We start from the raw sequence: 23,748 nt of genomic DNA on the forward strand, positions 1-23,748 counted from the left end.
TGGTTTGATTTGTCATCGTTCAGTATGATCCAGAAGTCCAAATCCACATGTCTCTGTATGTGATGAAGTTCCCATCAGTTGCTAATCCTAGGCACTCGCTGTGTGTGCACAGACTGCTAACTGCTGAAAGACCTTGCAGCCGCATCAGAGAAGCTCTGATGCTTTTTTAGGTGGGGGAGATATCAACAGAAAATTTCATACGAGATGCATGGATGTGTTTGTGGATATGCATGCACATACAACACACTGGAGGTGTAAAAAGACAGTATAATACAGAACAGCAGCAGCATAAGATAATCATTATCAAGATAATGCCAGTAAGATTAATATTTAATTACTATATATTGAAAAAAAATAGGTCATTGCCTTGCAAAGAACTTTGTAACTTTCTCCTATGTGCTTTTTGGAACTGAGTTTGTGCAGAAGCAAAGGTCAACCAGCAGACGTTGTGATGACTAGTACGAGCCTTCATCTGAAGACCCCTGATGACCACCCAGAGGCACAAACAGACATATGCAAAGGACATTAACATATGCTAATGAGTTATTGAAAAAAACAAGAATATGATAAGCATTTCTTGGAAATATAATGAATATGTATGTTGACATAGTATAAATACCTGGTACTTCTGTCATTTCGGTACGCACAACTGGGTGGAGCTATCCCCTGTGCGTCCAGTGCTGCAATAAAGAATGTCTGCTTTCTAAAACTCCAAAACTTAAGTTTTAGAGAGTGAATTATTTTACTGCTTTCCAGTAACACTTTCACCTGGAGAAAAGTGATTTTGAATGCACTTGTGGTGGCTTTCAGTACAGAGTTGCAAGTAGAGTCTGGAGGCAAACCCACCCTGGAGAAAAAACCTTGCTGTGTCTTGACGCAGGCCGACCCCTGGGGAGCAGTCAGCCCAGGTGCCAGGTCCATCAGGTCAGTCCTGGTGAACGAGAATGAAAACAAGGGCTAAGCTGACCAAAACTCTGGCAGTCTAATAGTTATCTGGGGCATATTGAGTTGTCAGGTGCAAAATGTGGGATTCACATTTATGCTGAGGGAAAAATATCAGTCACGCTGATGGTCGGTCTTCAACATCCTGGCAGGCAGCCCGTGCAGAGGTGTAGATTGTTGACCTGGGCAGAGATCGACATCTTGGAGTCTCCATACGAGTAGGATGCACAGAGCACTGATTTAACCTGTGCTTTAATTAACAAATTCGTGATGCACCTTAAAATAATTTTTTTTTCATGGAATTAGACAACTTCCATAATATTTTCATTATGTTGATTGTCATCCTATGCAAAATTCCATCCCCGTGTTTACTTGGACTTCTACATTTCATGTGATTGTGCTCTGAGATCACTTACATTTTCCTAGGAAGATGATGCAATGTCATTCCTTTCCCTCACAGATTTTTCACAGACGTAAAATAGCACATTTGTCACAAGCTTCTGCTTCAGGTGGTGAAGCAAATCTGTAACAAATTGCAACATTTCTATGACAAAAATACATCACAAAGACTTTCTAAGTTGGTGTTAATTCTGCTATTGAACTGAAAATTCATCTGCTGGCAGATCTACTGAGAGATCAGAAGCTCCTTCAGATAACATTTTTCCTCAAAACCCCAAAGAAATGTAGATCACTGAAGAGAAAACTAATCTTGAAATTCGCATTACTCAACAGCCTCCTCAAGGGGATGGTTGTCTTTTGGGAAGGCCAGGAGTATTAGTAGGAATAGCAGGATGGGACATTGAAAGCTGATGTAGAAGGGAAGAAGAGTGCTAGAATCTGCTATGACACGCCTGGAGTGGGTAGAGGAACAGAGTCGTTTCCTCGCTCCTTGCCCTCACCCAACCTGCTACTTCACTCCACTGTGCCCAGGCTGCTTTCCCACATCATGAGAGACAGTTCAAGGCTCTTCCAACTGATGCTGCCTGATCAGGAAGAGCAAAACAGAAGTTTTCACCCTCCCCATACTGTCTTCATGAATGGGAAAAGCTGAACTGTAAAAAAAAAAAAAAAAAAAAAAAAAAAAAAAAAAAAAAAAAGGCTAGTTCATATACTCACTTGTTGCTTCTCAGTAACAAAATTCATGTAAATGAACAAACAGGAGTGAAGAATAAACACTGGTCATAAAGTACAAGACCAAGATGTCATGTTAGGAAATTAAGTTACTCCAGAATTCAATCAATGCAGACTGCTCAGAGTTTCTTCCTTCTTTTCCAAAACATTGAAAGATTTGACCTCCTGTAAACAGGATGTATGCTGCTCCTTTTGGCTTGATTTTGTCTATTTCCAGGTTTGCCCCAACACTTCTATAATACACACTGTTATTTTGTACCTACAGCTGCCAGGGAAAAGTTTAGAAACATACCACATGCATACATTATGCTAAAAGAAAAACAAGAAATTTTAAACTGTCTGTTGTTTGGTGTGGAAAAGATAACCTTGGGTAAGCATCACTTTAACAATCATGAAATATAGAATAATATTTCCTCAGATAACCCAAGCATACTGTAATAAAACAACCTATTCTATGTGCCTGCACCTTGCTGTAACCAAGGGGATGAAATCTGTTAACCATAAACATAAACCATGTTGCTAGTTATGTCCCTTGTATAGCCCCTGCCCACCTGGACGTTAGGTCCAGCAACAGAGAGTTTGGTTTCCAGGTAATTATCAATGTTAAACAATAGTAGTGAAGGAAATTTTTAATAGGAATAGCGTTACTATGGTTGCAGGTGTGTTTGTGGTTTTTATCTATTGTCTAAATTAACTGAAACAAAAGTTTCCCACCTGAAATGTTAGCGGTCGCCTAGAGCCAGTCAAGGCGACCTAGCTACAGCGACATAGTTACAGCGACCTAGCTACGGGACAAGAGCCAGAAAAGGACTGTGCATGTGCAGAAGCTGGGGTCAACCAGCGGACACTGTGATGAAGAGGATGAGCCTTCATCTTAGGACCCCCGACGACCACCACTAGGAGGCACTGCGCAAGTGCGGGTGGGAGGAGTGTATGAAAATGGACTGATTTGACTATGAAAGAAAGGGCTTATGTAATCAGATGAATATGTATATTTTAATCTATATAAACTGCACGGAAAGGGTATGGGGTATGCACGTTTGGTGGAATTATCCCCCGTGCATCCAGCGCTGCAATAAAGAATGCCTGCCTTTTAACACTACATTGGTGTTACGAGGTTTTATTCCCGGATTTTCGGTGACATTGCTGTCATACCTATAAAGATTCTGTGTCAAATCAGTCATAGTAAAAATTCACTCTCGGGACCATCTGTGGGTTTTACCCCTTTTGAAGTTAAGATATTGCTTAGGTCAGGAACAAATTACATTGTTAGTTGTCTTGGCTCTTCAGCTGGGTTGTCACTCTTAAGAATAGTGGAATTTGGATAAGGATATAAAGTTGGTTATTTAAGAAAGTCTAATATTAAGAGGATAAAGAAAATATGATGCAAAAAATAAGCAAAGGTTAAATTTCCTGGGAAAAAATATTAAACACAGAATAAATGCCACAAAGAGAGATCTAGAGAAATAAAAGGAAGCGAGAAAGGTGTGCTAAAAGAGATCGCAACCTTTTGACAAAGTGCCAAGCAACATCCAACCCCAGTAAGCATCAGAGGTGAATAGGGCAGCCTGAAAGGCAGGATACCTGTTCCCACTAAACCACATAAAGAGAATGAAATTGTTTAAGTGGATGATCTACATGAATGTTAACATTTAAAGCATTTGAAGTCATGAGGTGAAATGAAAGCAAAACTACAGAAAAGATATGCAAAAAACTATGTGACTAAAACCAAACGTGCCAGATGGGAATGTAAAAATAACTCTCACCAGTCCTGAAGAGAACAAACGAGGTCCTTTGACTCTAGGCAAAAGGAGGGAAAAACACACTAAGCACTGCCAGGGAAAACGTCGATGATATTGATAACTGTAAATGTAACAAACGTAACATGTAGGGGATGTTATCACTTTACGTGGTCAGAAACAAGTCTTGGTTCTTTGTGAATAATTGGGACGGTTGCAAGACAAGGGACTCCTGAATAATCCCTTTAGGCGCCTGGGCCTTGGGAGAACAGGTATGCAAACTACAGAGATAAGGAGGCTGCAGGATAATCTGAAGACCCCCGCCGAGAGACACCAAACAAACATGTTCGACAGACATTACCATATATTAATGAGTTCTCGGAAAAAACATTACTATGATAAACATTTCTTGGAAATGTAATTAATATGTATGTTAACATAGCATAAATACCTAGTAACTGTGTCTCTTCGGTACACACGTTTGGAGGAGAGATCCCCAGTGTGCCTGGCGCCGCAATAAAGAATACCTGCTTAATAGTTTGCCGACTATTGAGTCTTCAATTCCGGCTTTTCACGGTATCAATATTAAATAGTGAGAGAAGTAATAGGCAGAGAAGAGGACACTTCAGGCTTATGCAGAGGCTTTACTGAGGTTTCTGTTCTATACTATGCATGCTGTAACCAGTAAATGGGAGAAAAAAGGCTGAAAATATATATTTTTTTTCAACCAGTGAGCTGATAAATAGTGTCTGAAGGCACGGCGATTCTAATAAAGACTGACGAGCTTCATCTGTGCCAACAGCACCATAAAGGTTGATTTGCAAAGATAAATATGTCTTTGCTATTTCTGTGGAACTAAGTAGGATGATATTAATAAAGGCTGATAAAAACACTACTAAGCTAGCTGTCTACACAAGAAAACAGACTTATCGAAATGGTGACCAAACATAAACTGAATTAAATAACATACATACTGTAAAGTTACAGAGAGAAAAAAATCCAAAAACACTCCCCTTCTCCAAAGCCCCAAAAAAGAGAGAAAATGCTTTCAACAAAAAAGAATTGAAAAAGGACAAATAATGAATGTGTGATGGCTCAAGGGGAAATGGCTGTGAAATTACCAAGAAACAACTTTTAGTGATCAAGAAGAGTTATAGTAGTGGGGACACATCAGGAAACAGGGAAAAAAAGGGGGGGGGGAATCAAACAAAATGACAAATACCTGACCAAACAAACATGAAAAATAAAACCTCTATATTTATTGCAGATACAATTAACCAGGGAAAAACTCCGGACAAGAAAGAGACAGTAAATAGAAAATCTTTGGAATAGCATTTATTTGATGATCCCACGAGAATGAAGTAAAAATACCCTCAAATGTATTTCACGGTAAATGTGAATACTGTAAGACAGAAAAATCAAAGTTCTGTCTGAGCACAGACAGCGTCTCGGGCCTTTCTGCACCGGTGGTGCCTACCGGAGACACCGCAGCAGCTCCCCTACCGTGGACCCGCGGTGCCAACAGATCTCCAGCAAAAAAAACTCCTTCTTCTCCTGGAACGATAAAGCCGCCAACAGAGAACACCGCAACGGCTCCAGGCTCCAAAGTTCTTCCCAGGTGGAAGGGCTACGCCACGGGAACGTGACCGCACAGCGACTTCCCCAAAGCCGAAAACATCGACTGACCAGACCGCCGCAATCTCCGGGTGCCCTCCGCCTGGGCCCTTTGTTGGAGCGCAGCGAAATGGCGGCGGCGGCGCGCGAGCGGGGCGGGGCGGCAGCGCGCGGGCGGGAAGCGGCGCTCCCGGCCTCGCCGCCCCCATTGGTCGGATTTTGCTGCAGACCCGCGCCCGGCGGGGCCCGGCTCCCCCGCAGGCACCGAGCGCCGCAGCCGCGGGGCCGGGACGCCGGGCCGTGCGCGCCGGGAACGGAAGGGACGGGCGGTGCTGCTCCCGCCTCCCCCCCGGGAACACGATCCCGCGGCGCCCAGCCCGACCCGGCGGCGGCACTGCCTGTTTCCCGGGGCCGAGGCCGAGGCCCGCACCGAACCGCCCGCGCCCGCCCCCGCCCCCCGTCGGAGGCGATGGCGCGAACGCCGCTGCCCGCAGGGGGAAGGGCCCGCCCTTGCCCTGCCCCCTCGCAGTCCTCAACCAGGTCGGACCACCTGCAATATACACAGGCGCTGGCGGCCGTTCCCGCCACACGTTGCTGGTGCTGAGCACGGTGAGACCATGTCTGGGCGCGGCAAGGGCGGGAAGGGGCTCGGCAAGGGGGGCGCCAAGCGGCACCGCAAGGTGCTGCGCGACAACATCCAGGGCATCACCAAGCCGGCCATCCGCCGCCTGGCTCGGCGCGGCGGCGTGAAGCGCATTTCGGGGCTCATCTACGAGGAGACGCGCGGCGTGCTGAAGGTCTTCCTGGAGAACGTGATCCGCGACGCCGTCACGTACACCGAGCACGCCAAGAGGAAGACGGTCACGGCCATGGACGTGGTCTACGCCCTCAAGCGCCAGGGACGCACCCTCTACGGCTTCGGCGGCTAAACTTTGGTTTTCTGGGATACGTTAACGCTTTTAAGAACACAAAGGCTCTTTTCAGAGCCACCCACGCTTTCAACGGAAGAGCCTGAATCGCTCTTTATTCTGGTGCTGCAGTCGCGACAAAGGTAGTGGAGGGTGGCTTTTGCCGCTCGTAGCCTCTGCGGTACTCCCAGTCTCACAACGCCGCCCAAATTTGCAATGAGCGGCAAAAAATGCGTCTCCGTTGCATTCTCTGGGAAAAATCCCAGGGAAGGGCTGTAGCGGTAAATTTCTGGGGCTTCCCGGGTTTCGTAAAATGTATTGGGTTCTAAAAGAGAGTGCATCCTTTGTCCTCGACCTTCCAGCCCCCCGGGGTCCGCCTTCGGGAAGGGGAGGGGGGGAGAGACAGGCAGGCGACAAAGACGACGGCAAGGACTGCTGGACCGCTGCTTCCCAGCCACAAGGCTGCAGAGCAGCGGCCTCAGACGGGAAGCTCGGGAAATGGCGCCGTTCCCCCCTCTGCCACTCGAGGGGCGGGACACGGCGGGAAGGCGCGGGGAGAAGCAGCAGCCAGTGGCGCCCCAGGGACTGCAGAGGAAAGAGGCTGCGAACCTGGTGCGAAAATGCTTCCCCTTGCGAAATTTCTCTCTGCCCGCTGAAAGGCTGCCGGTTCTCTAGACACTGCTCTCGACCCCATTCACCACCTCCACCCCCCCAGCACCCTTAAACAGGAACATCAGGACCACGCAAACGAAGCGGGGCCCTACTGCTACCCGCGGCACCAACCTGCCCCCGTTATCCCCGAGCGCGGAAAAGCGCGCTCAGCACAAGCTGCCTACACCTGCTGCAAAAAACCAAGACTCAGCTCTCCCCGGTGGCCGTGTGGTGGCTCTTAAAAGAGCCTTTGGGTTTGCTGGGTGCCAAGGCAGCTCAGGCGCGCTCCCCGCGGATGCGGCGGGCCAGCTGGATGTCCTTGGGCATGATGGTGACGCGCTTGGCGTGGATGGCGCAGAGGTTGGTGTCCTCGAACAGCCCCACCAGGTAGGCCTCGCTCGCCTCCTGCAGCGCCATCACGGCCGAGCTCTGGAAGCGCAGGTCGGTCTTGAAGTCCTGCGCGATCTCGCGCACCAGGCGCTGGAAGGGCAGCTTGCGGATCAGCAGCTCCGTCGACTTCTGGTAGCGCCGGATCTCGCGCAGCGCCACCGTGCCGGGCCGGTAGCGGTGCGGCTTCTTCACGCCGCCCGTGGCCGGCGCGCTCTTGCGGGCCGCCTTGGTGGCCAGCTGCTTGCGGGGCGCCTTCCCGCCCGTCGACTTACGCGCCGTCTGCTTCGTGCGCGCCATTCCTCCTCTCTCTTGCGAAGCGCTCGGGAGGACGCGCCGTGGTCGCGGCCCTCTTTTATAGCGAGCGGCGGCCCCGCCTGCTCAGCTCTGATTGGTCGAAGGAGCGAGGAACGCCATTGGGTGATCCGAAACACCCCGCGGCACGACAGCAGCCAAAGGCGCCCCGAGCCTGGGCCTTTCTCAAATATAGGCAGTTGTCATTTTATTTTTCTTTTCCTTTTATTTTCAGGGAAGCCTGAAGGACTTTTAAAATTTTATTTCTCTAGTATTTATTTCTCGCGTTCTATTTTATTTTTTCCTGAGCTGTTTGAGACTCTGGTGGTTCTTACAGGGTTCTTCCTTTAACAACATGATGTGATAAAGTATACAAGTACAGCTGCTGAAAAAATCACACCACTACACAAATTTTAGTTTCGTGTTGCATATAAAGAGTTCGCTTCCTCTGCAAATACTTCTCTATATAATTTAGAATGGTAATATGTAAGTGGCCGGATTTTTACAGAATTAGATTTTTTTAAGTATACCTGAAAAAAAAGTATTATTTTCTGTTAATACTAGAAAATATGATATAGTTTTATTTACCCATCTTCGGTAGCACAGTACCTTTGTGGATTATATGAGAAGAATAACTTGATAAAGTGCACAAATAATCAAGAGAAGTCTTTAAAAAAAACCAGAAAAGTCTTTTCCAACGAAATGGAGGATGAAAATGTCAAGGCTGTGATTTGAGTACTGAAGACTGAGTTTCAGCACAGAGGGGGTAAAGGCCGGATTTTGAAGCTGGCCCAATGAGCTCGGCCCTTTCCATCAGCCAATGAACAACAAGAGTCGGAGATAAAAGGGAGCCAGCGCGGGTCGCGTGTGTCAGGTCTCCTTTGCTATCTCCGCGGCGCTGAGAGGAACAGGTTCCGCAGCGATGGCGCGCACGAAGCAGACGGCGCGTAAGTCGACGGGCGGGAAGGCGCCCCGCAAGCAGCTGGCCACCAAGGCGGCCCGCAAGAGCGCGCCGGCCACGGGCGGCGTGAAGAAGCCGCACCGCTACCGGCCCGGCACGGTGGCGCTGCGCGAGATCCGGCGCTACCAGAAGTCGACGGAGCTGCTGATCCGCAAGCTGCCCTTCCAGCGCCTGGTGCGCGAGATCGCGCAGGACTTCAAGACCGACCTGCGCTTCCAGAGCTCGGCCGTGATGGCGCTGCAGGAGGCGAGCGAGGCCTACCTGGTGGGGCTGTTCGAGGACACCAACCTCTGCGCCATCCACGCCAAGCGCGTCACCATCATGCCCAAGGACATCCAGCTGGCCCGCCGCATCCGCGGGGAGCGCGCCTGAGCTGCCTTGGCACCCAGCAAACCCAAAGGCTCTTTTAAGAGCCACCACACGGCCACCGGGGAGAGCTGAGTCTTGGTTTTTTGCAGCAGGTGTAGGCAGCTTGTGCTGAGCGCGCTTTTCCGCGCTCGGGGATAACGGGGGCAGGTTGGTGCCGCGGGTAGCAGTAGGGCCCCGCTTCGTTTGCGTGGTCCTGATGTTCCTGTTTAAGGGTGCTGGGGGGGTGGAGGTGGTGAATGGGGTCGAGAGCAGTGTCTAGAGAACCGGCAGCCTTTCAGCGGGCAGAGAGAAATTTCGCAAGGGGAAGCATTTTCGCACCAGGTTCGCAGCCTCTTTCCTCTGCAGTCCCTGGGGCGCCACTGGCTGCTGCTTCTCCCCGCGCCTTCCCGCCGTGTCCCGCCCCTCGAGTGGCAGAGGGGGGAACGGCGCCATTTCCCGAGCTTCCCGTCTGAGGCCGCTGCTCTGCAGCCTTGTGGCTGGGAAGCAGCGGTCCAGCAGTCCTTGCCGTCGTCTTTGTCGCCTGCCTGTCTCTCCCCCCCTCCCCTTCCCGAAGGCGGACCCCGGGGGGCTGGAAGGTCGAGGACAAAGGATGCACTCTCTTTTAGAACCCAATACATTTTACGAAACCCGGGAAGCCCCAGAAATTTACCGCTACAGCCCTTCCCTGGGATTTTTCCCAGAGAATGCAACGGAGACGCATTTTTTGCCGCTCATTGCAAATTTGGGCGGCGTTGTGAGACTGGGAGTACCGCAGAGGCTACGAGCGGCAAAAGCCACCCTCCACTACCTTTGTCGCGACTGCAGCACCAGAATAAAGAGCGATTCAGGCTCTTCCGTTGAAAGCGTGGGTGGCTCTGAAAAGAGCCTTTGTGTTCTTAAAAGCGTTAACGTATCCCAGAAAACCAAAGTTTAGCCGCCGAAGCCGTAGAGGGTGCGTCCCTGGCGCTTGAGGGCGTAGACCACGTCCATGGCCGTGACCGTCTTCCTCTTGGCGTGCTCGGTGTACGTGACGGCGTCGCGGATCACGTTCTCCAGGAAGACCTTCAGCACGCCGCGCGTCTCCTCGTAGATGAGCCCCGAAATGCGCTTCACGCCGCCGCGCCGAGCCAGGCGGCGGATGGCCGGCTTGGTGATGCCCTGGATGTTGTCGCGCAGCACCTTGCGGTGCCGCTTGGCGCCCCCCTTGCCGAGCCCCTTCCCGCCCTTGCCGCGCCCAGACATGGTCTCACCGTGCTCAGCACCAGCAACGTGTGGCGGGAACGGCCGCCAGCGCCTGTGTATATTGCAGGTGGTCCGACCTGGTTGAGGACTGCGAGGGGGCAGGGCAAGGGCGGGCCCTTCCCCCTGCGGGCAGCGGCGTTCGCGCCATCGCCTCCGACGGGGGGCGGGGGCGGGCGCGGGCGGTTCGGTGCGGGCCTCGGCCTCGGCCCCGGGAAACAGGCAGTGCCGCCGCCGGGTCGGGCTGGGCGCCGCGGGATCGTGTTCCCGGGGGGGAGGCGGGAGCAGCACCGCCCGTCCCTTCCGTTCCCGGCGCGCACGGCCCGGCGTCCCGGCCCCGCGGCTGCGGCGCTCGGTGCCTGCGGGGGAGCCGGGCCCCGCCGGGCGCGGGTCTGCAGCAAAATCCGACCAATGGGGGCGGCGAGGCCGGGAGCGCCGCTTCCCGCCCGCGCGCTGCCGCCCCGCCCCGCTCGCGCGCCGCCGCCGCCATTTCGCTGCGCTCCAACAAAGGGCCCGGGCTGGCGGTATCGTCTGTGCTAGAGTAAATCCACTCTTTTATAGTGATGGCTGAGTAACGTTATTAATCATTTTCATTTTTGTGTATCCCCCCTCTGCGCACGACACGTTCCCTCCTCTGTGTGCGTCTCAGACAGTTGCACGTCCCGGGTCTCTTAACTGTGTCATCTCGTGGCTTTTTTGTGTTCACGGGACTGCGGTGCTGTTAAACTGATTTGTTTATCTTTTTGATTTACCCGTGCAAAATAATATAGATTGCCTGAGGTGTTTTAAAAATTTAGCATGCGTTTCTCCTGTTTTTCTTAGTTTTGCTCCTTGTTGATACACAATATCAAATGTGTTCCATTTACTGGGTTTGTTGGGTTTTTTTTGGTCACTTAGTTTCTCTTTTTGGACACAAACTATAAGATTTTTATGAAGTTTAATTGTACATCTGCACTCGGAGGGAAGAAAACATAATTTTAATGAGTTTCCTTATCTTTATCATCTTTAGAAATCTGAAGTTTCCAAACATGATTTATTTCAGAAAATGGATGGCAACTTCCTGTCCTCTGCTTTATCCTTTACTTTTGTCTTGTGGCTTTTTCAGTACAGTTATTTCCTGCTGTAGAGGTGTGACCTATAGATGTGCTCTTTCTCTAAGTTGTTGTAAGGTTTTCAGATGATAGTGCCAGTCAGCAACTTACAAAGCTGGAAAACTTGCAGCTATAGATGGTGAGGTAAGTAGCATATAGCAAGATTATATTTAATATTTCAGTCTTGACGTTTCAGAGATCTACAGTAGCTACCCATAACCTTAAAAGCAGATTTCTCAGATGTGATTTCAAGGTGCACTCTGCACTTTAGAAACTTTCCAAAATAATCACAACAGCTAGACAGCTGTGCCTCATCATCACTGGATTTGTAACAACCCCTAATACTTTGTGCTAAACGCCTTCTGTTGATGATCTAGTTGTTCTGTAACTTTTCATAGCACTTCTCCTTGCTTTTTTTTCTCTGTATTACCACAGTGGAATACAGGAGACTAAAATTAAATGATGTTCAGAAACCAATCTAAATCTCCAACACTAGTCCTGCTACTCTTAAAAGTCTGTTTTGGTCTCTGCTGCTTCGCTTCGGTTTATGTTTTTCTTTGCTTTTCAGGAGCTTTTGGCATGACCAAGGAGTACTCTGTAAACCCAAGATAATACATGGGCATCTGACTTACTCTCGTCAAATTAGCGGTCCTCCAGTATTTCTGGTTGAAGAGGCTGCAGGAGGTGGGATAATTAGAGCAATATGCTACTCAAATGACAACTTTTTTTTTTCTTGAAGCCAATTTAGGCAATAAGCACAGACAGAAAAATATTGTCTTTCTGACTTCATGTTTCAAAGTAAGAGCATTTTCCAGAAACATCTATGCAGAGCTCACCCAGGAGCTGTAGTTGCAAAACAGTAACAGCAGGTTTGTATTTATGTCTTCCCATTGTCTCCTAGAAACTTTCAGCTGGAGCTGAACAGGAGAAAGCTGATGGCCTGTAGCACAACTTCTTCATCTGGGGAAAATACGCCAACCAGGGGAAAAAGAGAATCCCAGCGTTCATACTGTTTGGTAACATGCAATGGGCAGGTGACTCCTTCAAGCTTGGACATCCTTGAGTTGTTCTGGAGCTCTTCTTGAAGCCTTTTCTCTGTTCCCTCCCATCAGACTTAGCTTTCCTGACTCTGACGGGCTATTTCTCTGGGATGCTCCAAAGCCTTTGTCCATCACTGGAAACTCCATTGTAACTGAAGTGGGATGGATGATGAGTGACAGAACGTTAACAAGTTCCCATCTGTTTCCTTTAGTGAATGTGGTTTTTTTTAGACTGTTGAGAGAAATATGAATGTCGGTTACTTTTCTGTAAGTCCTGTCTAAACAGTGCAATAAACTTTGCTCTTCTCTCTTCTACCATCATTAATGAGATTTCTACAGTCAGTTACTTCCAAGAACTTGAGTTCCCTTTATAAAAATTTTATAACCCTCTCCCTACTCTCCTCCCCAATTATTTTGCCTTCAGCACTCTCCAGTTGTCTGTCCTTGTGAAAGGGCAGCAAGTACAACCACACCATACGAGGAATGGCTAACCTTCAGTTATTATTCAGCTGTTGTTTTGAGGGGTTTGGGTTGGGTGTTTTGGTTTTTTTTTTTAGACCTTTTTAGCTGGAAGGGCAAAACCAAGCAGTAGCTTCTCAGTTTACAGTAGCCACCTCTCCTCAATGGAGGCTGTAACCTGGATTCTTTTCTACTCTGTAGCTCATATTTACAAAACTTGTTAGAACTGAGAATCTCTGAGACCTGGATCAACTGTAATTTTTGTTGGAACAGTTCAACAGAATGAAAAGATTAACATAGGGAGGGGGTGTTTGCACAAGCTGGAGAGGGTTGATGGGGCGTCTTTTTTTTTTTTTTTTTGATGCCTCTGCTTTCTGGACCTAGGCACTTTACACTGTTGAGATTCCCTTATGTTATGCTACATTTTGTCTTTCAGAGCAGTGTAACAGGAGCAACAGCCTTCATGTGGTATTGTGGAGACAAATCTGGAGATCCTACACTACATTTTCCTGGATTGCACGTCAACTTATGGACCTCTGCAGATGTTTATGAGACCTCCTGTTACCAGGCAGAGGTGTTCTCAGTGAACTGATTTTCAGGGTAACATTCATGCCAAAAGAAAGCCGTTGGGATGACAGCATATGTTTAGAGATGGACCACTTTGGCTTTTCTTCTTGCTTTGCTGAAAAATAGAGAAGTACTTTTCTTGTCTTGAAAAAGGTACATACTGCTCCCTCCTGCCTTACTAGATTTTCTCCGAGCTAATCGAACTGCTACTGGCAGCTGGGCGGGAGGCAGAGCAAACAGAAATGGGTGGGCGCCCACTCCATCCCTGTTTCTGATGAGAGGGAGCAGGGCGGGGGGGAGGGGGGGCGGCACATGAAACAAGAGCCACAGCATGACAGAGGCAGCATGAAGCTACTCTCCTCCACAAGGGTGGCTGCTTTTGTGTGTGTGTCCCTTCCCCCCCCCCCCCCGTTTTGGTGTTAAGGGAAGCAGAAGGACTTGCAAGCAAGCCTTACTCACCAGGAAGGAGAAAGGTCCCACCCTGTGCCCACCTGGCTCCCTTTCTTCACACAGCCCTGTTCTGGACATAGGCTGGAAATCTTTGTGCATCCAGAATTCTGCCCAGAAAGGTTAAAGGAAAGAAAAGCAGAAGCAAAACAGGCGTGGTCAGGTAACGGATCTTTTTATTGCTTGCACCAGTATTCAGAATCTCTCTCACTATCCTTACAAATCTCCTTGAACAATTAGTTTCTTGTGATTTTAGCAGCCTCACCAACCTGAAGCTACATTTAACTGTGCCAGGTGTTTCTTGTACCGGCCCATGCCCGCAGTCTCCTCTGATACCAAGACAGTCCAGACTGAATGGCCCTTGAGCGTTCCAAAGGGAAACAGCATCATTATAGCACTGCCTATAAGTTACCAAGTTGTCCAGTCCTAGCTTCATTCCATCACAAATTAACTTGATCCCTTTAAAAGTGGATTATAGTGTTATAATTCACCGATTAATTAATTTTTAATTGTAACTTATAATATTGCCACTCAGCATTTTAATTTAAAATGATTACCCTTTTTCAAATCATACAGGCTAATGCTACATTAAAAAACACTTCTAGCATATGAAAAAAATATTAGCACATCAGAATTCCTAAAACCATACAATCATTTAAAAAGATGCATTTTCGTCTTGAACAATTATGTTAACTTAGTAAGAAAACAGAATTTCTAATTCACAATAAATTCAAAATCTATTTTTAAATCCACAATTCATTTTTATTACAACGAATGTCTTGCTTTGACTTAAAACAAAATCATTCAATATTTATTATATCACAGAAGAAGTCCACATTCTTTCAACTTGCACATTAACCCAGAACTTCCATCTCATTTAAAGTCCTGAAAGAATAAGCCGTGTTCTGTGAGCCATATGAATTAATTTCAAACACGGTTAGCAAAGCTTGGTATTCCAGAGCCTCTGTATCTTTTCAGGTTGGATTTTTTCCCCTCTGCATTTAGCTTGTGGCTGTGACAACTGTAGGCTATTACACGGATTATGCAGGTACGCTGCTTCTTGAAAGAAAAAACCCCACAAACTAGCAAAAGCCCTTGCAATTTTCTCTACTTTTTTTGTTCTGGAGAAGCTGCCAATAACCCCCCTTTGCACGCCCAAACCCGCCCGAGCGGGCAGCGGCAGCGGAGCGGCGAGCCGGGGTGCTCCGGGGTGACCCCGGGGGCGGGGCCGGGCCAGGCAGCGGGGAGCGACCTTCGCCACCGAGCGGGCGACCGAAAGAGCTTGTTGTGATTGGCTGGTAGGATTCGAATTATTAACCAATGTCAACATGGGATTTAAAAGGGACCAATTAAAAAGCCTTTTGTCCCCGGGGTGACGTCACTGACACCGTTATCCAATAGGAGCGCTGATCGCTGAGGCTATAAATTTGCATAAGGCCCCTATAAATAGGGGAGTAATCGCATTAACAGGCACTCCGGTGCTCCAGAGCAACCCGGTAGCGCCCGCCATGCCAGAGCCGGCCAAGTCCGCCCCCGCGCCCAAGAAGGGCTCCAAGAAGGCGGTGACCAAGACGCAGAAGAAGGGCGACAAGAAGCGCAAGAAGAGCCGCAAGGAGAGCTACTCGATCTACGTGTACAAGGTGCTGAAGCAGGTGCACCCGGACACGGGCATCTCATCCAAGGCCATGGGCATCATGAACTCGTTCGTCAACGACATCTTCGAGCGCATCGCCGGCGAGGCCTCGCGCCTGGCGCACTACAACAAGCGCTCGACCATCACCTCGCGGGAGATCCAGACGGCCGTGCGGCTGCTGCTGCCCGGCGAGCTGGCCAAGCACGCCGTCTCCGAGGGCACCAAGGCCGTCACCAAGTACACCAGCTCCAAGTAGAGCGTCTCGGACCGCCCCTTTTAACCCAAAGGCTCTTTTAAGAGCCACCACTTTTCTCAAGTGGAAGGGCTGAGTTGCTGGGGTTTTTTTTTCCCTGGAAGGTATGTAAATAGCCTATTCATTTGTACGTTACTAGAAAGTTACGCATTCACCTTTTTTATACAGCTACAGCTAATTTTGGAGCGCGGAGGGTTCTCGGTTAATAGCTTGTACTCGGTGTATGGACTTGTGCTTAGTTATTTAAAACTTTTAAATTAGCATGTGCTTACTGGCTCTGGTCTTGAAGGTGACTAAAAAGCAGCAACTGCTTTGCCCTCCTGGTTTGAGCTGAAACGCCGCGGGCGGAAGGTAGGTCTTCTCTTATTTTGTAAGGGTTTTCATTCCTCTCCAGGAAGAACCCCTAGGCGCTGTTCAGAATTCGCTTTCTGTGTGCTATACCTGTAAAATTAAAAAAAAACCCCACATTTCTCTTTCAGTGACTAATAAATACTTTTGGAGCAGTTTATGAAGCAAGTCTTCTAGATGCATCTGTGGCTTGGTTTGTTTTTTGTGCCTTCCCGTGCGCCCCCCAGCTTTTTTTCACCGAAGCAGCCCTCCGTACTAGATTAGGTAGTAAGGGAAGACTGTTCTTTACGAAAGGTTTTCCTGTTTAAAACACCACTGTCCCAACACGCTGAGGAGTTGGTTCTCTTTTCTAAAAAATAAAAATGTTCCTGCCGTGAAGCTCGGGGCGGTTGGTGGCGTTTAAGGCACTCGGGGGCTGGGCGTTTGGGACGGTGGGGCCGCAGCTCCCCTGTCCCGGTGCGAAAGCGACGTCCCTCCCGCATGAGCCGTGCGGGGCCGGACAGCCGTGCCCTGCGGGGCGAGGGCAGAGTCGGGGTCCGGCGCGCCCACGTTCCCGTCCCCCGCGAAAAGGGGCCGACGCGGGGCACACGGAGCCGAGAGAGCGGGGGACGGCACCAGCACGGCCGGGGGGGGGGGGGGGAATGGGGGGGGTGCCACAGCCCGGCGGGGCGGGGCCTGGCGGGAAAGCGGGGCGGGGCTGGGCGAGCGGAAGCGACCAATCCCGGCCCAGCGCGGGACTTTTAAACTCCCCTCGGCACCGCAGGGAAGGGCCGCGCCGGGCCCCGGAGGGGGCGGAGCAAGCGCCGCCGCTGCCGCCGGCACCGCACGCAGGAGCACGCTGCCGCTTTAAGGAACCCCGCGTCCCCCGGGCAGGCCGAGCCGAACGCGCACGTTCCCGAAATGGTAACTTTTTTTCCGGTATGAATTCCTACTAAAACTTTTTAAACGTCTGTTTCTGCTGCTGCGATTACCGTAGCGTTCCAGCTCCTTCTGAGAGTAAGTGGGTGGCTCTTAAAAGAGCCTTTGGGTTTATTTAAATGAGCAGATTAATTTCTCCTCACTTGTTTTACTTCTTTTTGGGCGCCGCCTTCTTTGCCTTGGCTGCTTTGGGCTTGGCTGCCTTGGGCTTGGCTGCTTTGGGCTTCACCGCCTTCGCCTTGGCCGGGCTCTTCGCTGCCTTTTTGGGGCGGCCCGTCTTGGCGGCTTTCTTGGGGCTCTTTGCTGCTTTCTTGGCCGTCGCAGCCGCCGGCTTCTTGGCTTTCTTGGGGCTCTTCTTCACCGCCGCTGCCTTCTTGGGCTTCTTGGCGGCGCTGGCGGGCTTTTTGGCCGCCGGCTTCTTAGGCTTGGCTGCAGGCTTTTTCTTGGTTGCCTTCTCCTTTGTCTCACCCGGCTTCTTGTTCAGTTTGAAAGACCCGGAGGCGCCGGTGCCCTTGGTCTGCACCAGGGTGCCCTTGCTGACGAGGCTCTTGAGCCCCAGCTTGATGCGGCTGTTGTTCTTCTCCACATCGTAGCCGCCGGCGGCCAGCGCCTTCTTGAGCGCGGCGAGAGAGAGCCCCTTGCGCTCCTTGGAAGCGGACACGGCCTTGGTGATCAGCTCGGTGACGCTGGGCCCCGCGGGCTTGCGGGCTTTGGAGCCGCCCGCCGCCTTCTTCGGCTTCTTGGCGGCAGCCTTGGCGCCGGGCGCGGAGACGGCGGGAGCGGCTACGGGCGCGGTCTCCGACATGACGGCACCCTCGTCCACGGCTCGGGGGGAACCACTGGGCCCGGAGCAAGTCGGCGGCCTCGCTTTTATAGAGCGGAGCCGCGCGGTGATTGGTGCGCTGCAGCGCCCGCCCCGCCGCGCGGCGGAGAGGTCCCCTCGCCCCGCTCGGTTTGTGTTTCTTAGGAGTCGAAAAAGCCCGTTTTTGTCAGAATTTCCGCCACAGACCCCCCCCCGGTTCGCGGCGGCGGGGGAAAGAAAGACTGACCTTCCCTTCGGCGAAGTTTCCGCTCGGAGAGGCGAAGGGTGAGTTAAAAAAGAGGCGATAAACCCCGAGTCCTGGACCTGGACAGACCTCGGGAGGCAGAAACTTTTGTTTTTCCTCCGAAATAAAATCCGCGACATGGGCAACTACATCCCCGAAGCAATTAATTGTTGTTCTTTAAAGGGTCTTCCCTTAATCTGAACTGAAAACCGGGGATTTGAATCTATATTTTAATCGCAAATTGATTTCAAAGAGGAGGAAGTAACACAGGCTCATCTTCAGCACTGAATATGGATTAGAAATTGGCTTCTTTGTCCAAAATCCTTTACCCCTTTCGAAATAATTAAAATAAATTAAACAAGTGTGGTATGCAAGGAGGCGAGAAGCAGATTAAAGCCCCGAGAAGGGCTGTTTGTGCCCCAGAAGGAGATAACTTTTCACAGCGTAGCAGCTTGTGCTGTGTTGCTCAGCATGCACAATACAGACATGGTTCCCTCGCGCTCTGCTGCAGAAAATGTTTATTTTCTACATGAATTAAGTGACATAAGAACTTAACACAGCCAGTTTCTGTTAATAATCAGTGCCCTATCACTTTATAATTCAGCAGCGGTTTTATTTTGATACAGCCTTCTTAGTGAAAATCTGAGTCGTCATTATCTAAGCAGACGCTGCTGCAGCTGATTTTTCCATACTTTTATGCAGTAAAACTTGCTCAGATCATCAGTTAAGGCTCCCCTTTCACAGCAGATTGCAGAATATTCAGATTTTTTATTGTCCAGCAGCCGGTTCCTTCGTTGGAAGAAACACCACAAACAGCACAGCCAGCTGACGTGTCTGTTACGCCAGAGCGACTGGCTGCCGGCGAGAGGGGGAAAGCCATCACCTACGTTTCACCAAGACCACGCTTAAACAAACTCAAAATAAACACGTTTTGTTTTTCAGAGCACAGAGAATTAAAACAAGTATTGTCCGATGTTCTCATTATTGCCTACAACCCTTTGTTTTGCCGAGGGCCTGTAAACTGCACGTTAACCTCTGCCTGCTGTAACTGGCAGGGGTACTAAAATCTTGTACAACACTGTGATTCAAGAAATTTGTGATTTAATGGATAATTATTAAAATGTGTTTATTCACCTGTAACCACTGATTTTTGGTTTCTATTTCAACATCTGTATGGTAAATGTTCAGCATTATAGATAAAGGTAGAATCAAAACTGGCAGCAGTCCTTTCTTTGCCCCAAATTGCCCACCCAGTGATTACCAATCACTCTCAAACCCATCCAGCTTCCAGGTGGAAAACGGGCACAGCCGCCCAGACAAAGCCATGAGAAAAATGGCATTAAAAATTAATAATTCAGAACGCCTGCTGCTGTGGAAAAATGGCAAAGTCCATAGGTCAAAATGTTGCTTGGAGAGGGGCAGGGTTGTTTTCAAAGCCACGGGTGATTCACCCCAGCTTCACGCAGGGAGACGCTTGCAGGGGAGAGTCGGCCTGCGGCTCCCGCAGGCCCCTCGCTGCAGTCATCAGCTCTGTGGCTTCCCCCCCGCCCCCCGCAAAACCACTCCTGCGTGAAATAAGCCTAGTTATCTTTAGTACACATTTACTAGTAATTAGCGTACCATTTTATAAAGTTTATTTTTTAAAAATTCAACTATCTCCTTCTCAAGAGCTAAGACAATAGGAGGGTTTTTAGGGGTTGGGCTTTATTTTTTCCCCCCTTCTAAGATTTACAGCTCCTTTTATGAGAAAGTGGGTGGCTCTGAAAAGAGCCTTTGGGTTACTTTTGAGGCGGGAACGCTGGCGGGTCTTCTCTACTTGCTCTTGGCCTTGTGGCTGTCGGTCTTCTTGGGCAGCAGCACAGCCTGGATGTTGGGCAGCACCCCGCCCTGCGCGATGGTCACCTTGCCCAGCAGCTTGTTGAGCTCCTCGTCGTTGCGGATGGCCAGCTGCAGGTGCCGCGGGATGATGCGCGTCTTCTTGTTGTCGCGGGCCGCGTTGCCCGCCAGCTCCAGGATCTCGGCCGTCAGGTACTCCAGCACGGCCGCCAGGTACACCGGGGCGCCGGCGCCCACCCGCTCCGCGTAGTTGCCCTTGCGCAGCAGCCGGTGCACGCGGCCCACGGGGAACTGCAGCCCGGCCCGCGACGAGCGCGACTTGGCCTTAGCCCGCGCCTTCCCGCCCTGCTTCCCGCGGCCGGACATCGCTGCCAACACTCCTTCGACACCACCGCCCAAACTGACGTGAAACAGGCGCGGCTACGCCCCGCGCCCGGCCCCTTTTATAGGTTCCCCTCGCGCGCCGGCCTGCTTTCTGATTGGGTGTAGCGCGCTCTCGCTTGCTCCCACCAATGGCGCTGCGGATCCAAATGCACCCAATGGGGGAGCGGGCAGCTGGCCCTCCCCACGCGCTGCCCCCGCCTGCCGGAGGGCGGGGTCCACCCCCCTCCCGGCTCCGCTCCCGGCCCGCTTCGGCCTCACAGCCCCGCCGCCGGCCCCGGGGCCCGCTCCAGGTGGCCGCCCTGCAGGGAAGCGTCTCCCCGCCAGCCCGGGGGAGCTGCTGCTGCCCGGGGGCGGGCACACGTCTGCTAGCGCTGTCCAGTTAGATGTGACGCTGCCCTTAGAACCTCTGAAACGCTACCACGGGATTGCTCCTTTTAATTATTACTGCAAAATAGAAATGTTCCTTTCAGTAGGAACTAGCGATATGTGTAGAAACTAGGCAGGAACACGTCACACAGGAAATTTCCCTGATTCTGGAGACGAATTACTCTAGTATTACTGCAATCAAACTCACATGCTGCTTTGCAAGGCTGTTCTGCAGAGCCTTACAAGTCAGGGTGTCAGACTGGCACTCAGACTGCAGAACATCTCACTACACCAAGAAGCTGAAAGGAATTCCAGTTCAGGGTGTTTGTCTGGTACAGTCTGGCCCTGTCTTACAAAGAGCTCGCTGTTCATTTTTCCTCCTTTGCTCCAATTACCAATAGTTTCTCTTTACCCCCCCCCCCCGAGGCCTTTTTCACATTCTCCCCCATCACCATCCATGCCTAAAACAAAGAAGGAGCCTGCACCCTCCACTTAGCCCCATCCTTCTGCTGCCTCAGCATTGCACAGCAGGGTCTTCCTCCATTTTGCCCACAGCCTGGGATTCTGCTTTCATTGCTATAAATGCCAGTTCTGTGTGATTTTATTTTTGTTCCTATCTTCACTGCTTCGTAGTTTTGTACTTGCACTTGTGGTTCTTTGTAATGCACACGAGAGCCCATGATATGGATACCATAAAATCACAGTGACGAGAGTAGTGTGTATGCTACACTGCGCTGCTGACCCTGGATGCTCAGGGAAAGACAAAGACACAACTCCCATCAGCCCATCCAGAATAGCCTACCACGCTTCCCATCCCCCCCCCAAGAAGACATTTATTCTAAACTCTGCAATTTGGAGTTTGAGAGAACCACATCCTTCTTTCCAGAAGGATATAATCATAGCAATTCCGATCTAAAGTGTTCAGCATATACCAGTCATGGCCAGAGGATCACAAACAGGGCAAAACTAAAGCAACTCCACAGCACACAAAGTACTGTCACAACTTGTTATTTCCAGGTAGCCAAGACCAGCTCCCTGTTCTGAAGGTTCAGTAACAGTTAGGAAGCATCTTTCCTTAGTGGTGTGATTCAGTGAATTCTGCCAAATTAACTAATCTCATGAGTCGTCTTCTATTTCCATCTTCATGCAGTCACTAATCTTCAATAATGTGTTAGGCAAGTCAAATCACTTCTCTACAGCTCAGTCACTTCCCAGTTCTTTTCCTCCCCAGGATCACTTTTTCTTCTGTGAACACTACTCAGTCACAGATGAAAAGCATGCCCACAAGATGGAAATGGTATTACAGCGAAGAATCCCAAAGCTCTGTGTGACCACAAGACAAAAATGGGAACAAGTCAGCCTGGATTCATGCTACCACTTTTCCAGAGCTGAGAACATCTGTTCTGGAGTTCTAGAGAAGATGGCATTACAGGATTGTGTCCATGACCAGTGCCACCACAAAGTAAATACATAATTGCTTACACAGGCTGTGTTGAAACACAGACTATTCTTGAATATGCCACAAGCTTTCTCCAGTGTTCTTTTCTCCCTTCTAAGAAAGTAATTTCTATTTAAATAGTAAACATTGATTCAACTGTCTCTCAATAAATAAACAGTAAGATATATATACACACATATCTATTTCGCACACTTTCTTAATCAATTCCTTTTTGACCGGCATCAGGGTACTGACACAGAGTAGAGATGCTAGGGAGCATTTTCCCATTTTCTCAATAGAAGTAGAAGAACAAAATTTTATGTAATTCAATGAGTGTTCAGCCAAAGAAAGTTTCATTGATCTGTTCTTTAAGCTTTGCACTCACTCAGAGTCATTACCAGAGGCCAGAGATAACACACGAATAAAGGGAAAAATTCATCTAGCTCACACAAGTATTGTTGGTTTAGCAATGAAATTACCTTACAATCACTTCTGGTGCTTGCATAGAAAAAGTTGCCAGCAGTCCTCAAAGCTGGATTTGATGTCTCTGCCATGGCCCATCATTTACATGGCTGATGAAGAACCAAATGTTTACCTGAGTGCATGGATTGAAGGCAGCACATCCACAGATGCCATTGCTTTGATAAAAGTGACTGGAAGAGCTTGCATCTTTGTGCTCTTTACACTTCAAACTGCATTAAAGGCAAGGAAGGAAAACAATCCTCCATATTAAGTTAGCTGAAGGCAAACCACAGTTCTGGTCGATCAGATGAAGTATCAGCCCCACGTGCAGCCAAGTTCCTACACAGAGTCCCAGCTAGCCACACAGCTCTCAACCGCACACATTTACCTAAAACCAGAACCACAACAGAACGCGAGAAGCCTTCTGTACGAGAGCACCACATGAGACAGCAGGCACCCTGGCCTTGGACTCTTCCCAGACAAAAAAAAAAAAAAAAAAAAAGATATTGCAGCTCCTGCATGATTTGCATTGTCAAATCCAGCTTTTCTGTGCAGCCTCAAAGCCCGTTCCAGTTCTCTGTCCACCATCTCACATCCCCTCTCCCCACACACGCCCCTCCCCAAAGCCATCTCAGAAGTCTATCAGTTGCAGGAAACTACCTACCTTCTTTACACCCTTCACCCCGGACAGGGTGAGGAAGTGACCTTTCAATATTACGTGCAGTATTTGCGCATTAAATTTCCTTTTTTGAGCCCTTTTAAACATGTAGCAAATTCAAATCCTTTTGCCATAGTCTGAAGAGGATAGGTACAGCAACAGGCAGGTGTTCACTCTATCTCAACAGAAGTAAAATTGGCTCACCTATGGGAGAATACAGCAAATGGAATATTAAAAAAAGAAAAATCAGAGTAAAGGGGAAAAGCACAATGAATCAAGCGACTCCTGCAGGTTACTAATGCAATCACAGGGCTGCCAGGGAGATTTTCTCGACCTTGAATGACAGGGAGGTCAGTCCTCATCCCAGAACACAGTTCCTCTTCTCCTCAGGCTGCTTCCTGGGAAGGAGAGTCAACAGTACTATTAAATCTAGGGTCAGAGGTACCACAATGATGCCCCTTTCCTCCAAAAATCACCATTCACATATTCCACTTATTTAATAAAGACAAAAATGTGTGGTTTTTTTTTAAAGAGCAAAACTCTAACGAGGATATTCCAGAAATCAAATTAAAAAAAAAAGATTTCAGA

The 23,748-nt window shown here is 49.5% G+C and overlaps 7 protein-coding genes and 1 long non-coding RNA gene across 9 annotated transcripts; 4 read left to right on the forward strand and 4 right to left on the reverse strand.

Annotated features, from left to right (window-relative positions):
• The first annotated feature begins 5,996 nt into the window (after positions 1-5,996).
• On the forward strand, positions 5,997-6,643 carry LOC142362174 (histone H4). Its single transcript, XM_075428242.1, has one exon. It carries the CDS (start codon positions 6,044-6,046, stop codon positions 6,353-6,355), a length of 312 nt encoding a protein of 103 aa, XP_075284357.1. The 5' UTR covers positions 5,997-6,043; the 3' UTR covers positions 6,356-6,643.
• Positions 6,644-6,800: 157 nt separating this feature from the next.
• Positions 6,801-7,672, reverse strand: LOC104334540 (histone H3). The gene has a single exon (XM_075428241.1). The coding sequence runs from the start codon at positions 7,670-7,672 to the stop codon at positions 7,262-7,264; it is 411 nt and encodes a 136-aa protein (XP_075284356.1). The 3' UTR covers positions 6,801-7,261.
• A 916-nt stretch (positions 7,673-8,588) lies between these two features.
• On the forward strand, positions 8,589-9,460 carry LOC104334539 (histone H3). The gene has a single exon (XM_009940183.2). It carries the CDS (start codon positions 8,589-8,591, stop codon positions 8,997-8,999), a length of 411 nt encoding a protein of 136 aa, XP_009938485.2. The 3' UTR covers positions 9,000-9,460.
• A 154-nt stretch (positions 9,461-9,614) lies between these two features.
• On the reverse strand, positions 9,615-10,266 carry LOC142362175 (histone H4). The gene has a single exon (XM_075428253.1). The coding sequence runs from the start codon at positions 10,215-10,217 to the stop codon at positions 9,906-9,908; it is 312 nt and encodes a 103-aa protein (XP_075284368.1). The 5' UTR covers positions 10,218-10,266; the 3' UTR covers positions 9,615-9,905.
• Positions 10,267-10,666: 400 nt separating this feature from the next.
• Positions 10,667-12,629, forward strand: LOC142362240 (uncharacterized). 2 transcript variants are annotated; one of them, XR_012764854.1, is made up of 4 exons: positions 10,667-10,755; positions 11,320-11,449; positions 11,874-12,103; positions 12,207-12,629. It is a non-coding gene; the product is annotated as an uncharacterized LOC142362240 (long non-coding RNA). The 2 variants fall into 2 exon arrangements; XR_012764853.1 differs by having other exon boundaries at positions 11,874-11,989.
• A 2,676-nt stretch (positions 12,630-15,305) lies between these two features.
• LOC104334501 (histone H2B 1/2/3/4/6) lies at positions 15,306-15,877 on the forward strand. Its single transcript, XM_009940145.2, has one exon. It carries the CDS (start codon positions 15,327-15,329, stop codon positions 15,705-15,707), a length of 381 nt encoding a protein of 126 aa, XP_009938447.2. The 5' UTR covers positions 15,306-15,326; the 3' UTR covers positions 15,708-15,877.
• LOC142362248 (histone H1) lies at positions 15,848-17,805 on the reverse strand. The gene is made up of 2 exons (XM_075428927.1): positions 17,114-17,805; positions 15,848-16,145 (listed from the first exon to the last, which is right to left on the reverse strand). The coding sequence occupies exon 1, from the start codon at positions 17,773-17,775 to the stop codon at positions 17,119-17,121; it is 657 nt and encodes a 218-aa protein (XP_075285042.1). The 5' UTR covers positions 17,776-17,805; the 3' UTR covers positions 15,848-16,145; positions 17,114-17,118.
• Positions 17,806-19,700: 1,895 nt separating this feature from the next.
• On the reverse strand, positions 19,701-20,258 carry LOC104334538 (histone H2A). Its single transcript, XM_009940182.2, has one exon. The coding sequence runs from the start codon at positions 20,216-20,218 to the stop codon at positions 19,829-19,831; it is 390 nt and encodes a 129-aa protein (XP_009938484.2). The 5' UTR covers positions 20,219-20,258; the 3' UTR covers positions 19,701-19,828.
• Positions 20,259-23,748: the final 3,490 nt, after the last annotated feature.

This window comes from Opisthocomus hoazin, chromosome 8, assembly GCF_030867145.1.
Source record: "Opisthocomus hoazin isolate bOpiHoa1 chromosome 8, bOpiHoa1.hap1, whole genome shotgun sequence".
Lineage (NCBI taxonomy): Eukaryota > Metazoa > Chordata > Aves > Opisthocomiformes > Opisthocomidae > Opisthocomus > Opisthocomus hoazin.

Coding starts and splice junctions, on each gene's coding strand:
- LOC142362174 (XM_075428242.1), top strand. CDS start 6,044: ATGTCTGGGCGCGGCAAGGGCGGGAAGGGGCTCGGCAAGGGGGGCGCC.
- LOC104334540 (XM_075428241.1), bottom strand. CDS start 7,672: ATGGCGCGCACGAAGCAGACGGCGCGTAAGTCGACGGGCGGGAAGGCG.
- LOC104334539 (XM_009940183.2), top strand. CDS start 8,589: ATGGCGCGCACGAAGCAGACGGCGCGTAAGTCGACGGGCGGGAAGGCG.
- LOC142362175 (XM_075428253.1), bottom strand. CDS start 10,217: ATGTCTGGGCGCGGCAAGGGCGGGAAGGGGCTCGGCAAGGGGGGCGCC.
- LOC104334501 (XM_009940145.2), top strand. CDS start 15,327: ATGCCAGAGCCGGCCAAGTCCGCCCCCGCGCCCAAGAAGGGCTCCAAG.
- LOC142362248 (XM_075428927.1), bottom strand. CDS start 17,775: ATGTCGGAGACCGCGCCCGTAGCCGCTCCCGCCGTCTCCGCGCCCGGC.
- LOC104334538 (XM_009940182.2), bottom strand. CDS start 20,218: ATGTCCGGCCGCGGGAAGCAGGGCGGGAAGGCGCGGGCTAAGGCCAAG.